This window comes from Sipha flava, unplaced genomic scaffold (genome assembly GCF_003268045.1).
Source record: "Sipha flava isolate LNK unplaced genomic scaffold, YSA_version1 618_pilon_pilon, whole genome shotgun sequence".
Taxonomy (NCBI): Eukaryota; Metazoa; Arthropoda; class Insecta; order Hemiptera; family Aphididae; genus Sipha; species Sipha flava.
This window is the reverse complement of record NW_020273598.1, coordinates 26,640-44,231: the sequence shown is the minus strand read 5'-3', so window position 1 is coordinate 44,231 and position 17,592 is coordinate 26,640. Positions and strand designations below refer to the sequence as shown.

Sequence of the window (17,592 nt, the reverse complement as noted above, 5' to 3'; positions counted from 1 at the left end):
CGAAAGCTTCGTAGATGAATTTATTCAATTTCAAAGTCTTATTTCATCTACCAACAATAGCACAACAATAACGCCAACCGATCAATTAAAGTTTATAAGAAATATGCAAATAGCACATACGTTTCCAAATGTAGAAACATGTTTGCATATATTTTTAACAATGCCAATAACTAATTGTTCTAGTGAAAGATTATTTTCATTTCTGAAAAGAATAAAAAATAGATTAAAGTCATCAATGAGTCAAGAAAAATTGGATGCCTTAGGAATACTTTCAATAGAAAGCGATGTCACGGCAAGTATTGATTTTGATGAAATTATAGATGTATTTCCCAAACAAAAGACCAGAAAAAAAAATTTTTAATAATTTATTTAAAATAGTTGTATTATATAATTTTTAATTGTATTTATTGACAAGTGCTTTAAAGAATTAAATATAATTTTGATATTCATATTGTATTTGTGTATATTTATTCTTTATTTATGTTATAATTTATAGCCTTATAGGCCCAATTTTTTATTTTGTCCTGGGCCATATATTTGGTAAATCAGGCTCTGTGTAGTAGGTTTACAAAAAACATGTTTTTTTCTAAGCCAAATGAAAAATTGAAAATGCTAATAGTCCTCGAATTTATAACAATAAAATAATCATGTGTTTTAGTTTCATACTTACATTCTGAATTTGTCTGGTTATCTGGATATTATGTTAACGGCGTACGCAAAAAACGACGGGCGGTCGGAAAATTAAAATCACAATATCAAACACACTACACATTACAAAGTCATAGTCTAGAGCAGGGGTGGCCAACATGACTATGTACGCGAGCCACATGTATTAATAAAATTATATCAAGAGCCAAATTATCTAATGTGTACTTTTATACCACAAAAGTAATAAAGATAGCAAACAGCCTATAAACATATCAAATTACGAAATATGAAATTATATCGTTTTTAATATAGTCTGTAGTCTGTGTTGAATAGTCCTATTGTAAACACCTCAATTTGTTTTGTAAAATATTTGTAATATTTAATAATTATATTTGTAATATTTTACCGATACTTATTGCGAAAGTTAGTTACGATGTCAATTTCTAATAAAGCGGTTAAACGTAAATATGAAGAAGAAAAACGGGAATTTAAATTAGAATGGGAAGAACTATACTTTTTCATACAGAAAAACGATAAACCATTTTGTGTCATATGTCAAGTTACATTATCACAATTTAAGGTTAGTAATTTAAAACGGCATTACGAAACCAATCACAGCACATTTAGTCGAGAATTTCCTATTGGTTCTGATTCGAGGAAAAATAAGCTATGTTCGATGAAATTAAAATTTGCTAAACAAACTAATGTTATGACAATGTTTACGAACGAGGCAGACGACTGTGTAGAAGCAAGTTTTGTAATTGCCTTTAATATTGCTCAAGCAAAACGTCCGTATACGGACGGCGAGTATATAAAAAAAAATATTTTAGATGTAATTTCTGTTTTAAATCCTGAAAATCAAAAACTTTTAAAAATGGTTGAAAATGTACCAGTATCACGACATACAATAGAAAGGCGTATTTCAACAATTAGCTTTGATATTTTCACCAATTTAAAAAACAACATTGCTAATTGTTTATCTCTTAGTCTAGCTTTAGATGAATCTACCGATATCCAAGATAAACCTCAGTTAGCCATATTTGTTCGTTATGTTACGAGTGATGTAGATGTGAAAGAAGAGTTGTTAGATCTAATTTCATTGAAGGAAACTACTCGGGGTATTGACATTAAGATTGCTCTCGATGAAACTCTACAAAAAGCTGAAATTCCACTAAACAAAATTATAAGCATTTCAACTGATGGAGCTCCTAGTATGGTGGGTTGTAAAAATGGATTAATAGGACTTTTAAAAAATGATACTAATTTCCCAGATTTTATACCTATTCATTGTATTCTACATAGAGAACACCTAACTGCTAAATATTTTAAATATGATCATGTGATGGATGTTGTTTTAAAAATTGTAAATTACATACGTTCAAGTGCAAAAAGACATCGGCAGTTTAAAAACTTCCTGGAAGACATAGAAGATGATATTCCTAATGATGTCCCATGGTATTGTCTAGTTAGATGGTTGTCGGTCAATAACATTTTAACTAAATTTTTTCAATTAATAGAACCAATCAAAGTATTTTTAATAGAAAAAAATAAAAGTTTTCCTCAACTTTCAAATTCAAATTGGTTAAGAGATTTGGCATTTTTCACCGACATCATGCAACATTTATCAACATTAAATGTATCTCTTCAAGGTCAAAATAAATTAGTTAATGACCTAGGGCAAAAAGTATTTAGTTTTCAAAATAAACTAAAACTTTTCATACGAGATTTACAATCAAACAATTTTACTCACTTTTCATGTTTAGAAAAAATAGAAGCGTCCCTGATAGAATCAGAAATAAAAATTAATTGTGACGACTATGTACTTAAACTTGAATTTCTATTTACTGACTTCGAAGAACGATTTCGAGACCTAAAGGCATTAAAACCCTCATTCGGATTTTTAGAAAATCCATTTTTGGTTAATGTCATTGAAAAGGGATGTCCATTATCACATCCAATCATCACAAATAAAGCGGATCTCGAAATAGAACTCTTGGAGTTATTAGAAGATGAAGGTCTTAAGCAGTTTATAAACAATTGTCCCTCTATATTGGAATTTTGGAAGCATATTTCTATATTAAAATACCCAAATATTAAAAACTGTGCGGTAAAATTGATATCAATTTTTGGAACGACGTATTCATGTGAATCACTTTATTCAACAATGAAAATAATTAAATCAAAATATCGTTCAAATTTGACTGATGATCATCTTACAGAATTACTAAGAACTGCTCTTACATCAATTCAACCAGATCTTAAGAAGCTTACTAAAAAAGTAGACACGAAAAAAATACCACGCAAACAAAATTAGCTTAATGTTTAATTTTTTAATTTATTATTCATATTAATTAATTTTTTTTTGTTTGATTTAATCTATATTCTATCCACTATAATACTAAAGCCTTAAATAAATACAATAAAAACATTTTTTTATAAATGTATACAAAAAAAATTTAAATATTTTGGTTTTTGTAAATAAGACCGCGAGCCGCATACGACTGTGACGAGAGACGCATGCGGCTCGCGAGCCGTGATTTGGCCACCCCTGGTCTAGAGCAATGGTCTTCAACCTTTTTTGACCTGCGACCCACTTTTCTTACCAAACATTTTTCGCGACCCATGTAAATTTCGTTAGCCATGAAAACCAAATAAAAAAGTTAAAATTGTTTAGTGTATGCCATTTTAGAAGTGCTTTTACAACAATCAAAATTTATATTTTTTTGGTACCTATTTAGAAAATATTTAATTTTTAATATAAGTAATGATACAAAAAAAAAAAATGCATGTAATGATACCGAAAAATGTTTATGTTTTGATACACAAAAGAAATGAGTGCCATATTTGTCCTTCCGGACTGTTTTCACACGAAATACCTCCACCTCAGCTCAGTTTAACTCAATGCAATTTATAGATATATGAAATGTAAATGAGATTTATAAATTAAGTCGGGCTATCACTTCATTTTATTGTTCATTATTTTTTTTCTTTTATTTGAAAATTGAGGTTTCAACAGCAAATACTATTTGATATTAGATGTTACACATTTGATGTGTTAGGTGTTAGATTTAAAATTACAATATTACATATGAAATATTATATAGGTGAAGTTAGATGTAAATTAAGATTTACTAATATAATATTTGTGATACTTAATAATGTGACTATTTTCATAGTTTGTTTTTCGCTAAATACTTTTACTATGTTGGATGGCGTATTCAGGTCGGTGCGTATTGAGGTAAATTATGTACACTCCTCCACTATGTGTTCGACAGTTAATGATTAGTGGTATGTGTTGCATATTGGTTTGAGGATTTTTTTCTAATTAAGTATAAGTGTTTGAGAAAAAAGTGTTCATTCTAATTTTCTACAAATTTAAATTAATATAAAATGGTACGGTTACGAGTTTATCCGAAAACATTTTTATGCAATACCATATAACATACATTATATAATGTATATATAAATATGATTTTTTTAAATTTTAATAGAAAACTTATCGCGACCCAACCTTAAAGACCCAAAATTGGGTCGCGACCCACCGGTTGAAGATCACTGGTATAGAGTGACGCTCTAGCCACTAGCCACTTTCTAATAATAAAATATAATAATCAAAATTAATCGAGTATCAACGATTTTCAGTCGTCATCACGCAAACCCGCATTACCAGGAATTGGAAATATAGGTGTTCGCGCTGTATATATTGTTTGTGTAAAATTTGTTCATGTCATCATTTTCATGCGATGCGTAGCGGTGCGTTGCGTATTCGCGGCCCTCGTCGGCGGCGGTGATAAGCCTCCGTGTGCGACCGGCCGGATACGTTATCGCGCTGTTATCGTCGCATGTTAATGATTGTTATTCCACGTTTTCAAAAAATTGTCGGTTATGTTTTGTAAAAGTTTCAAATCATGCTCTCAGTGCTACAAAGTTCATTAATTTCGAGTGTTTTTCTATTTTGTGTGGTGGCACTGGGGCATTTTATCTTCATTGCGGTGTCCGGTGGCCTTAGCCTTCGTGGTGAATGTCGTCGGACCCATCTGGCTCTCTTTTCCGTGTCTTCGTAGTGTGCACACCAAAATTCATTTCATTTTTTTGTTTTCGTTAAATTCACGTTTTTGGTTCATTTTTACGTTTGTTGCTGTCGTCGTTGGTGATTGTGATTCGGTGGTCGCACGTACCAGACTGTGACATTTTTATTTTGTATAATTTTAAACACTGCGGTGTGCCGTCTAAGGCAATTGTAGTCATAGTTCTGGTGCGGTCGCGTCGGGATAAAATCCGCCACCAATTACAGTCATCACATGTGAGTATTGGTCGACCATATTTGTTTCATTGTGTTAAAGGCCGACGGGCCTCAGCCGTTGTAGGCACATTATTTATATTATATTTTGCATTGGCCGACATAGGCATTTACCACATTATTGTATTATTTTGCATTGGCCGACATAGGCATTTACCACATTATTGTATTATGTTGCATTGGCCGACATAGGCATCTACCACATTGTTGTTTATATTGCATTTGCCGACATAGGCATCTACCACATTATTGTATTTATTTATTATTTTCCGTGCGCCATGTGGGCCACGTATTGTATTTAAATTATTTGTATTTGCGTGCCGTGTAGATTGTTTATTATATTTATTTGATATTTTATATATATATTTATTGCCGCTGTAGGGCCAACACTTATTATTATTATTATTTTATTATTTGGTGTGTGCCGTGTGGGCCACACATTATTTATATTATTATTAGTGTGGGCCATATATTATTTATATTTATTTTGTTTTTTATTATAATTCCTTATACCACATATTTGGTCTTTATTATTTATTATTTTTTTTTGATCCCTGTCGTGAAGGCACCCTTATGTATTTTTATATAAGCGCTGAGCGCGACAATAGGTACTAAAATAATCGCTGCTTACGAATTGCGTCCCGTATAAAAAGGTATAAAAAGGTATAATACTAATTGCGTCCCGGGTTTTTCTTGAGCACGTCTGAATTGCGTCCCCATTACCTGTGATATCTTTAAAGTCGAAATTATTGGTTATTACTTATTATCAATTTATTATAGATTTAATAAAAACGATTACGTTAAAACTTTGATAATTTTATAGTGAGTTAATTTCTATAGACAAACACAATTATTGTCGCAGTGCAGTGTAAACGGTTCACTTATTCACACGTGTTACTTTTTTTAAACCAAGTTTTCAACTTTTAACAATCACTATGGCGAGTGAAATGAAAACCATGTTTAGCGAAAAACAAAGGGATTTATTTGTGATTGGTGCGTACAAATTTCGCTTCCACATGTACTTAAAAAAAATAATCTAGAACGGTGGTGTTGTAAAAAAACCTGTACAGCTTATATTCATTTGAACTCCGATAATGAAGTAGTCAAAAAAGTTATTGATCATAGTCATGGTGAAGAAAACGAAATATTGAACCGTCAAATCGTGAGTAATCAATTAAAACGAAAAGCTATCGACGATATTTGCGAAAAACCAAGTAAAATCATTAGTCGCGAATTACTTACACATGATGTAGATACTTTAACTACATATGATTTACAATTGATCAGAAAAAATATGCATTATGCACGATCGTCTATTTTGCCCAAATTACCAAAAAATTTGGAGGAACTTCAAACTTCATTAGACAATATGAGCGATTTCTTATTAACCAATCGTAGTGAAAACTTTTTGTTGGTAAATGATAAAGAATCGAATATCTTATTATTTTCTTGTAAAAGTAATTTAATGTTTTTAAGCAATGTTGATACAATTTTTGTTGACGGAACTTTCAAAAGTTGCCCAAGCCTTTTTACTCAAATCTTCACAGTTCATGGCTTACAAAATGATAAATATATACCACTATTATTTTTTCTACTTCCTGATAAGGAATTAAAAATCTACGAAAAGGCATTTTTCCACATTTTGTCTGAATGTAATAAAATCAATATTATATTTTCTCCAAAAAAAGTGTTTGCAGATTTTGAAAAAGCAATACATTTGGCTATTTTATCAGTTTGGCCTTCAATAACTCTGAATGGCTTTCAATAACTACAAATAGTTGTGAAGCTTTTCATTCTAAGCTCAACGCGATGTTTTATAATGCACATCCAAATATTTTTCAATTTATTGATACTATGAAGAGGTTACAAACAGATATTTATATAAAACAACGTAGTATTCACTTAAACAACCGCACAACCTCGATAATTAAAAAAGAACAGTTTTTAAAACAAGCAATGGCAGATTTTGAATCAAAAAAAATTAGTAGGTTTAAATTCCTAAAAAAGTTATCTTTTAAATTTTTACCGGTACTATAACATTTTTATAAAATTAAAATTACAAAAAAAAAAAAACAATACATTTTTCACCAATAACGATATTATTTTTTATACAGTTACAATTTTTTGACAAAATACAAAAACAAAAATAATATATTAAGCAAAAATAATATTTTTAACCTACCTGTAGTAGTAAACTAGTTACTATTACTACAGACAGTCCTAAGTCTGTATAAAAATGGGAAGGGAAAAATTGTTTAGTTTTTATAATATACGAGACTCAATTGGTACCTATAAAAGTTAAAAAAATTCGGGACGCAATTAGTATGACCACCAAAAAAACCCGGGACGCAATTAGTATGACCTCCAAAAGAACCCGGGACGCAATTCGGAATGAATTTTTGCCGCGGGACGCAATTCGTATGCAGGCAAAATAATACCGCTAGCCGGCAGGGCTTATCATTGCAGCATTGCATACGGATTTTAGACGTAGACACAAATACATTAATAATATTATTAGACAATAAGTATGCAATTATTATCACCAAATAAACACAATTACGGGAAAATTATAAATACCTACACTAAAATCCAAATAATAATAATTTGGTAGGAGTCACCATACGTCAGATGTTACTATATAAACGTGTATATAAATCGAAACTCGTTTGGCAATAATAGACACGCTTTGTCCAACGTGAACACGGGGAACATAATTATCAATCATATAAAATTAGATTAGATTGTCCACGAATTCGCCGCACGGTTTGAAAATCAAATCGTTTTGTTTTTGGTCCCGTGTTTAAGCGAACAGTAAAAATATTTCTATTACAATTTATTATTATAAATGATTTTTTAATAATATGTATAAGATTATTTTACGATGCGAATAGGTAAACCAGTGACGATGCTAGAGTTGGCGAGGCCCTGGGCAAATAAATGTTGAGTCTTATAATTTCTATTAATAATAAAATATTTTATAATTATAACAAATTTACCAATGTTTTTCTATAAAATTGAATTTACTTGGATTACGTTTGTAAATGTAAGGGCACTCGTTGTTAAAATGTGCACAAAAATGTATACAAACAAAATGTACATATGTAGTTGGGATAAATTTACTAACATTTTACACATAAAATTAATTTATTTTGAAAACCTCTGTATATTTACACAACACTTTTAGTTGAAATGTACACAGAAATGTGCGTGAACATTATTTACCTAAATATTTGAGGCAAATTTTCTTACTTTTACATGCAAAATCAATTAGCAAAATATTCTGAGTAAATTTGCATTGCATCGTTAATTGAAATTTAACAACATTTTTTACAGTGTACTTGAATTTAGAGTTCAACTCCACTGACTTTAGTAAACACTATGGTTTTTGGTTTCTTGCTTTCTTCGAGAGCAATTATTTAATAAATGTCACTTGTTTATATTATACAAAATGCATAATATTATGATAAATAAACTATTACTTTACATTTTATTTATCTGGAGTGGTTGACGTGTGTAACTATCGTGTGTTCTAGTGTTTCCCTTGTGACGAGACAACATATTCCTGAGTATAGCGTACATTCTAATATCGCCCTCAAGGCGTCAAAACCGGCTGATCAAATATTATTATCGAAACTCATCAGACCAGGTAGCGCGCAATGAACCGACCATTTAGGAACCCGCATATATACTACCGATTGCTATACAGATATTAGACACTTCTATTGTTGACACAAGGAGATATCACACATATAATGGTCACGAAATCTGCGTACAACACATTCCCCCCGTACCTGGACGCGCTATCGATTATGCATATGGGTACGACTGATTCAAAGTAATCATTGTACCATACGTATTGCATAATCCATAGTTGCCTCATGTACTCACATTATCCCGTGAGCAGCAACACAGTGTTCCGTACCGCTGAAGAGAGTGTGAGTCGTCGCCGTCCGAGTGTAACGAGCCATCAGTCGACCAGTGTCCGCCCACAGTACGTGAGAGCCCAGTACGAACACTAATATCTCGGTTCAGTGAGTAATACTTAGTAATCTATGTCGTGTAAAAATTCGTAAGCTCGACAACGAGTATTATATGTAGCAATTGTATACCGGAATTGTGAGACAATAATAGTTATTGTTATTATTGATTATTATTATTATTATTATTATCATCATTAATATTAAATGTTATTCTTCTTCATTGATATTTATTATTCTTATTGTTATAATTCTGTAACTAAAAAAGTTAGCAAAATAAAAAAAAAGTTCTACAGACTTTAAGTTTTGTTACACCCTTTCAACTAGAAAAACATGAATAAATCTAAATATATTCCACATTGTTCACAAGCAATATTATACGAAATGATATTTTTTTCTAAACTCTCCAAAACAATAAATTCCTTCCTCTTTGCGTCTTTTTACTTTATGATATTTTGAGCCTACATTGAACAGTTCTTTAGAAAATATCTTTCTCACCATAAGCATTCTTTTTTTCAAAACTTTTTTTGTACACACAATAATAAATATGTATAAAAATTGATCTATAATTCATGTAAGCGTGTTTACTATCGGGGGTTTTAAGGGTTTAACCCACCCCAACATTTTTAGAAAATGTATATTTTTGTTTTTATATGTATTCATATATAACCAGTAGTTTTAATCCGTGTAACAAATATTATATTGATATATGTAATCAAATTTTCTGTCTGTATTTATTCATTGTTAATAAATTTTGTATTCGAAACTATTACAATTATAGTTGATCAACTACAAAGTATGTTTTTATGTACGCACCTGAATTCATTGAGTGGTCAGTTTTTTTTATATATGTTTTTATATAAGTTAAGATGAAAATTCAGGAATTGTCAGTATATCTAGTCATTGTTGACAATGACTAGAAAGGTTAGGCAATGTTGGATATTTCGTAGTTTTATCAAAATTTCCGTATTATATTAGGCAATGTTATAAATCCGCATTCAAACAAATACCAACACCGCTTTATGGGTGATCGATCTGATTATGGAACATTCAAGTCTTCATGAAATATATATTAATTTAAATGACGAACATTTTTTTAAATTTTTTGTGCCCTAGGCAAATCATTGCGGAGCACAGTTTGGGTACCGCTGTACTAGATTATATAATTCCAAGTGTCATAGTAATTTACCACGTAACAATAAAGATTAAGATTATGATTTATCCTAAATAGCTAATAAGTATTAAAATATATTAAATTAATTTTTAATGTTATTATCAATGCCTTCTTTTATTAGGAATTTTTATCAATGACTAGGTATTGACATTAATTCCTTACTAAATCAGACATTATCGTTATTGACTAGTCATTGTAAACACGGACTGATTGTCATCTTTTCCGGTAACATATATATACCTTTTAGGTTTTATGACGAAAACAACTAATTGATCAGTTTATTAAAAACACGCTTATAGATTACAAGTTTTTAAACCTTGTTCATTGTTAATCCTAGCATTATATTTATAGTATAAATTTGATACGTTTACAGCTGTTATTAATGTGATATCCGGAAGTAAAAATAATTTTTTAAGTAATTTTTAGTTAATTTTTTATCAAAATCAAATGAAATCGAATATAAAATGTTTGTAGATAAATCAACATTAAAAATATAATTTGTATAATGAACATCGACTATCGCTTAGTAAAGTTGATTGAAGATGGAATCGGGGGGAATACAGACGGACCACTTTCTGACGGCAGTCGCATCGTGTCGCCGATATCACCCACAAAATCGTGGCCTGTTGGTGGTTGAACACTACATACACGAGCTATACGCCAGCCACATTCAAACCACTCGCCACCAGCATGATATTATCAGTATATATATATAAATAGTTATCATAAAATTATATCAAAAATGTATTATTGTTACGTCTTCTGCGTAATAAGTGTTAACAACAGTGCTTCTTCGTCGGAATCCATTTTTACAGTGGTCAGTTGGTAAGGTCTAGGTAGGTCATATGTATTATTATATTATTTGTGGTCGTGGTGTGGTTACGTCGGCGAAAGCTGGACCACAAAAAAGTGGTTCAAAAATGGTCGTTCCAGCGACCGCACAACCACACGCTAACTACAAAAAAAAAAAAAAAAAACGCTCAAAGTGGTCCGCGTATGTTAAGTCATTATTATCAAAACGTAATCCATACGATATTTAATGAATATTTATATATCGTGAGACGCATTGTATACATTTAAATATTATGTGACGATTATTTGAACATAAAAAAAATCTTATTTTCGAGCTTTTGATCGATTATCATTGATTACCAACTCTCGAATAATTTTAAAAATATAACATAATATTGATATTTCAATCCGTTGTAAAAACGTACAACATTTCTTGTTAACATAATAATACAATATACCTTAAAAAAAAAAAAAAATGTAATAAAACATGAATTATGTATGTGTACAAAATATGTAGTGTATTGACGTACATGTATAAACATTTTAATAATTATTGAGGTGGTAAAGCGTAATATAATAATTTTCACGTAATAATTCATTTTAAGGAATATATAAGTAAAGCTGCGTCCACACTATGCCGAATGGTTTCAATCGACAATGCTGAACAAATGTGTACGTGTCGCCCACTTTTGTTGGAACATGTCGGGACAAATCAATCTCAACCCAAATATAGTCGAAAATCAAAAAAAATCGAATCGACAACAGTCGTGTGGACTTATCGAAGCATGTTATTCGACTTTTAAACTATAGCTGATGTTATCATATTTTCAAAATCGAAATTATCTGTACTCCGGATTCAATTGATCAATCTCATCAGGCAATAAATATTTCATAAATTCATCCGTAACTATTCTTTCTGTCTCTGAAAAGGCTGGATCTTATCCGAAACCTCCTAGGACGACGACGACGAAGTTGTTAGCTTCTATGATGATTGAATCAGTAGCAATTAGTAGGCATAGTGCGGACGCGGCTTAACACTTAACGTTATACTGCAATTATTGTTGTCTAGAAATATATCTATACTCAAATTGTACTTAATTCATTAAGCGCTATATTTAAGAGTTTATAAATAATTTTGGTAATATTTGCTGCAGGAAAATAATATCATGTTTATCGAATTTTCAAACGTTAGAAAGTTGGAAACTCAACTTGAAATTATTCGAGCAATATATATTTATATTGCGAGAAATATCAGTTAATTACTTTTGAACAAAGAAATATTAACTTTCATCGAATAAAAGTTGTCTATTGTCTAAAGAAAATATAAGCCCGGAAAAGACTTTGCGTTAATTTCTTTTATCAAAGTAGTCTGTATATTATATAGAACAGTGTTTCTCAACCGGTGTGTCGCCGAGCAAGTCCAAATGTGTCGCGTGAAGTACTAATATTAAATGACAAAAAACATTATTAACACTTTTAACTATTTACAAAAATGAATAGGTATTTGATATAATTTCCATGATAATAAAAATAGATTTTCAGCTATCGACATAAAATAAATTGTATTATTATCGTCATTTTGAACGATTAATCGCGCTCGAATCGCCTATTGTGTGTTATCTTAATTTATAAATGTTGGTTTTTGATATTTTCGTTTATTTTTAAACAATGAATACGTATAGTATATTTATACTGAAAACATGCACCGTATCAATAATTCACTTTATTTGTATGCTCAGTTGTCATTTACTTCTATAGTCGAATAGACTTTTTCTTAATTTATTAACAACAATATTTTTTTGTTACTAATTAAAATAAAATGGATAAATTTTTGATTAAAAAAATACAAGTAATAAGAGAGAATACAGATGAAGATAATTTGGAAACAGAAAAAAACTCGTCATCTTCTGTAAATGCATCGTCAAGTTTTAAAGAAATACAAGAAAATCCTTCTAAAAAATTCAAAGGTAAATATCGTCAATACAATGAAAAATATTTAAAATTAGGATTTTTTTGGGTCGGCGACGAACATTGTCCTATTCCTTATTGTTTTATTTGTGACGAAAAATTGTCGAATGAATCAATGGTTCCCAATAAGCTAACCCGCCATTTCACCACAAAACATCAATCGTTACAAAATAAACAAATTGATTATTTTCAAAGACTATTAGATTCAAAAAAACTACAATCAAAACAATTTGTAAGATCAGTGAAAATTTCGGATAAGTCACAGAAAGCTAGTTTTTGTATCGCCCAATTGATATCTCAAAAAAAAAAATCTCATTTAATTGCCGAGAGTCTTATTATGCCAGCTTGTCGTATCATGGTAAATATTATGTTAGGAGTCGAAGCAGAAAAAGAAATAATTAAAATACCATTATCTGATAGCACAATTAGTCGTAGGATTATAAATATATAAGAGGATATTGAGGAGCAGGTTATTGAAGTTATAAAAAGTGGAGAATTATTTGCCTTGCAAGTTGATGAATCAACAGACATAAGTGGGAAAGCTCAATTAATGGCATTTATTAGATTTATTGTAAATTTAAAAATAGTTAGTGAGTTTTTTTGTTGTAAAGAATTATCTGGGACAACAACTGGTCAAGATGTTTTTGATGTCATAAATAAATATTTTAAAAGGTAAATCGTGGACTTCTTGTGTAAGTATTTGTACAGTTTGGGCGCTATCAATGACAGGCTCTATTAAAGGATTTATTACAATTGCCCAAAATCCAAATATAAACACAACACACTGTTTTTTACACAGGGAGGCATTAGTAGCAAAAAGTGTTGTTAATAAATTATAGATTGTACTTGATCAAGTCGTAAAAATGGTGAATTTTATTAAAAGAAGACCTCAAAAAATTCGATTATTTTCCCAGTTATGTGAATCAATGGAATCTGACCACTATACATTGATTATTCATACAGAATACGTACGTACGTTGGTTATCAAAAGGGCGAGTTTTATCACGTTTTTATGAACTTAGAGAAAAACTTTTAGTATATTTTACAATGGAGCAAATGGAATATTCTGATTATTTATCCGATGAATTTTGGTGTTCAAAATTAGCATATTTAGCTGATATTTTTGAACACCTGAATCAATTAAATTTAAGCATGCAAGGTGAAAATCAAAATTTATTAATATCTATAGACAAAATGGCTGCATTTAAAGGCAAATTATTGATTTGGATATGTTTCCTTTAACTGCTAATACTAAATTTACTGATAAAATAATACCAATTATCAATGACTTAATAACATTATTGGACCAAAAACTTGATCATTATTTTTCATCGCTGGATTTGAAATTATTTGATTGGGTGAGGAATCCATTTAATCCTAGTTTAGAAACCTCACATCTTTCATTAAAAGAGGAAGAACAACTTGCAGAATTAAAAAACGATCGCACTCTTCAAATGAAATTTAATGAGCTCGAGCTATGCCAATTTTGGGTTTACACAAAAAAAGAATATCCAAACTTAACAAAATTGGCTCATTCCGTATTATTACCATTTTCGACATCATATTTGTGCGAGGTAGCTTTTTCTGCTTTGAATGAAATTAAAAACAAAAAAAGGGAAAGATTAATTAATGTCGAAGAGGAGTTAAGAGTCGCCTTATCGAAGATTTCACCACGAATTGATACATTATGTAAGAAATATCAGTCACAAATTTCTCATTAAAATGCTGTTTTACCTATGTTATATTTTTCTTTGTTGTTTTATATATTATAAGTTTATATATTATTAACTAATTATAAATATTTAATACTATCTATTATTCTTATTTTTTTTATTATGTGTTGCAAAGTATGAAAAATTTTAATAGTGTGTCGCCATTATACAAAGGTTGAGAAACACTGATATAGAAGGTACGTATTTGTTCGGAAATAATGTTTTGGAAGATATGACGTAGTTACTATACACTATATACGTAACTGTATTTCGAAAATAAGAATTACGATTATTACTCGATGAAAAAAGGTGTTATTTATTTATCAGATTTATGAAACAATCCGATGTTAGTTTTCCTATCATATATAAGAATAGATTTTATTCACACGTGTTGTAAAAGACGAAAACGCTCAAAAGGCACAGATTACAAATAAAATATATTAGTTTTATTTAATCTGCGCCAAGAGTATAAAAAAATGTCTCTATAAAATGTATTTGATACCTTAGTACGTCCGATTATCATTTTCCGATTCAATATTGTAATTCAGCGGTTCCCATCCGGGGGTACGCGTACCCCTAGGGGTACTCGCGATGATCTCAAAGGGTACGCGAAAAAAATTAAGTAATGGCGGAAAAATATTGAATTTGGTTAATTTAAAACTATTCGTTTCGGAAATATGCAATATACGTTATTACAAATGAAAACTTGTGTTACACAAATAACAATTTTTACTTATCTTATAGATGTGGATTATAGAGTATAGAATACTACATAGAATACTATCTTATTATAGATTATATAATATTATTATATGGTAGGTTGCGGTGTTGGTGTGTATTGAAATTCGGCCGGTTTATATTGTTAAAATATATGTGGGTACATATATGGGTAAAACTTAATTTTATATTGGAATCAGTATGGCGAATGTTTTCAAACTATGATTATTGTATGAAAACTTTTCTTATTTATATTTTATAATTCGTTATTTTCCATTGTTTTCAAATTGTTGTCGGTGGTTGCTTAATATTCTGTAATTTAATTTAAATAAGTACATTGTGATAAATATGGATCAATGGTTAAAAACTGGTACAATAAAAAAACTAGACCAAGTTGGAGAAACTATTCATTTAACAAGTACTTCTCAAGACTTAACTAAAGATTTGGTACAACACACAGAAAATGCACAGTCTTCAGTTCTTCAAAATGGTAAAAAGAGAGAATACATTGATGAATATGTAAAATATGGATTTTCATATGTAGGAGATTTTGACTATCCTAAACCTAAGTGTATTGTGTGTGGTGAAGTATTGTCGAATAGCTGCATGAAACCTTCTCTGCTCTTAAGACATTTAGAAACAAAACATGTTGATTATAAAAATAAAGAATGTGATTTTTTTAAACGTTTAGCTAGAAATAATGAGAATACGTTGATTTTGACATCATATATAAAGCCAGCTAATAAAGATAACCAAAACGCGATTGAAGCTAGTTATTGTATTAGTTATCGTATTGCAAAATGTGGTAAGAATCATACAATAGCTGAAAATTTGATTTCTCCTTGTATAAAAGATACCGTTCAGTGTATGTTTGGAGAAGAGAACGTAAAAAAGATAAACAGTATTCCTCTTTCAAATAATACAATTTCTCGTCGAATTCAAGATATGTCTGAAGATATTGAGTTGACAGTAATAGATAGAATAAATAAAAGTAAAATTTTCGCTATTCAAGTTGATGAAAGCACCGATGTTACCAATTTCGCAGTTTTACTTGTTATTGCAAGGTATTTAAATAATAATGAAATCGAAGAAAATGTTTTGCTTTGTCATTTATTGTCTGAACACACAACTGGTGAAGATATATTCAATGCTATTGATTGTTATTTCAAAAAAATGAGTATTAATTGGTCCAATTGTTGAAGACTATGTACCGATGGTGGAAAGTCAATGTCGGGTATATATTCTGGTCTTCGAGGTCGCGTTATGAAAATAGTTCCTAATATAAACTGGAGTCATTTTTGTATTCATCGACAGAGTTTAGCATCTAAAAATCTTCTAAGAGAACTAAAACTCGTTCTTGATGAAGCTGTTAAATTAGTTAATTTTATAAAAGCAAGGTCTACAAATTCGAGAATATTTAAAGCTTTATGCGAAGACATGATGAGTCCTCATTCAAGTTTACTTTTTCACACAGAAGTTAGATGGCTATCCCGTGGCAAGGTACTTGCACGTTTATTTGAACTAAGACATGAGGTCCAAATATTTTTTGAAGATCATACTTTTCAATTATCTTCAAAATTACACGACTGCAATTGGCTTCAGGCGCTTGCGTATTTATCTGATATTTTTTTACAAATAAACAATTTAAATTTGGAACTTCAAAAAAATTCAATAACGATTTTCAGTGTTTCGGATAAAATTAAATCAATGCTTAAAAAAATAGATTTTTGGAGGGTATGTATTGAAAATGACCAACCTGAGGTATTTGAAACGTTACACAATTTTCTATCTGAAAATAAACTAGTTATGTATCGGGAAATTAAGAAAAACATAATTGAACATCTGGAAGGGTTAAAATTATCATTCAAAAAATACTTTTCCAAACTTGAAAAAGAAAACAATTGGATTTCAAATCATTTTAATGAAGAATTCTTTCAAAAAGCGACATCTTTATCGATCGTAGAAAAAGAAAACTTGATAAAACTTTCATGTGACACGACTTTAAAAAGTGAGTTTAAAAGAAAACAATTTATTAATTTTTGGGTAGATATTAGAAACGAATATGAGCGACTCTCTGCTAAGGCAATTGAGTTCCTATTGCCATTTACCAGTACGGAGTCGGTCGAAAGAGCGTTTTCTTCATATATATTTATTAAAAATAAGTATAGAAATAAACTGCAAGCTCCAGATTTATGATTATATCTCGCATCATTTGAACCTGATATTAAAAAACTATGTAATTTGAAATAAGGTCAAGGATCTCACTAATTATTTTCATTTAAATTTTTTGTTTATTAAATAAGT

The 17,592-nt window shown here is 30.0% G+C and overlaps 3 protein-coding genes across 3 annotated transcripts; all 3 read left to right on the top strand.

The window, feature by feature from the left end:
* Positions 1 to 1,081: 1,081 nt before the first annotated feature.
* LOC112691483 (general transcription factor II-I repeat domain-containing protein 2B-like) lies at positions 1,082 to 3,148 on the top strand. Its single transcript, XM_025565747.1, has 3 exons — positions 1,082 to 1,440; positions 1,636 to 2,124; positions 2,236 to 3,148. Exons 1-3 carry the CDS (start codon positions 1,082 to 1,084, stop codon positions 2,960 to 2,962), a joined length of 1,575 nt encoding a protein of 524 aa, XP_025421532.1. The 3' UTR covers positions 2,963 to 3,148.
* Positions 3,149 to 13,906: 10,758 nt separating this feature from the next.
* Positions 13,907 to 14,580, top strand: LOC112691482 (zinc finger MYM-type protein 6-like). Its single transcript, XM_025565746.1, has 2 exons — positions 13,907 to 14,069; positions 14,270 to 14,580. Exons 1-2 carry the CDS (start codon positions 13,907 to 13,909, stop codon positions 14,578 to 14,580), a joined length of 474 nt encoding a protein of 157 aa, XP_025421531.1.
* Positions 14,581 to 15,636: 1,056 nt separating this feature from the next.
* Positions 15,637 to 16,488, top strand: LOC112691481 (zinc finger BED domain-containing protein 5-like). Its single transcript, XM_025565745.1, has one exon. It carries the CDS (start codon positions 15,637 to 15,639, stop codon positions 16,486 to 16,488), a length of 852 nt encoding a protein of 283 aa, XP_025421530.1.
* Positions 16,489 to 17,592: the final 1,104 nt, after the last annotated feature.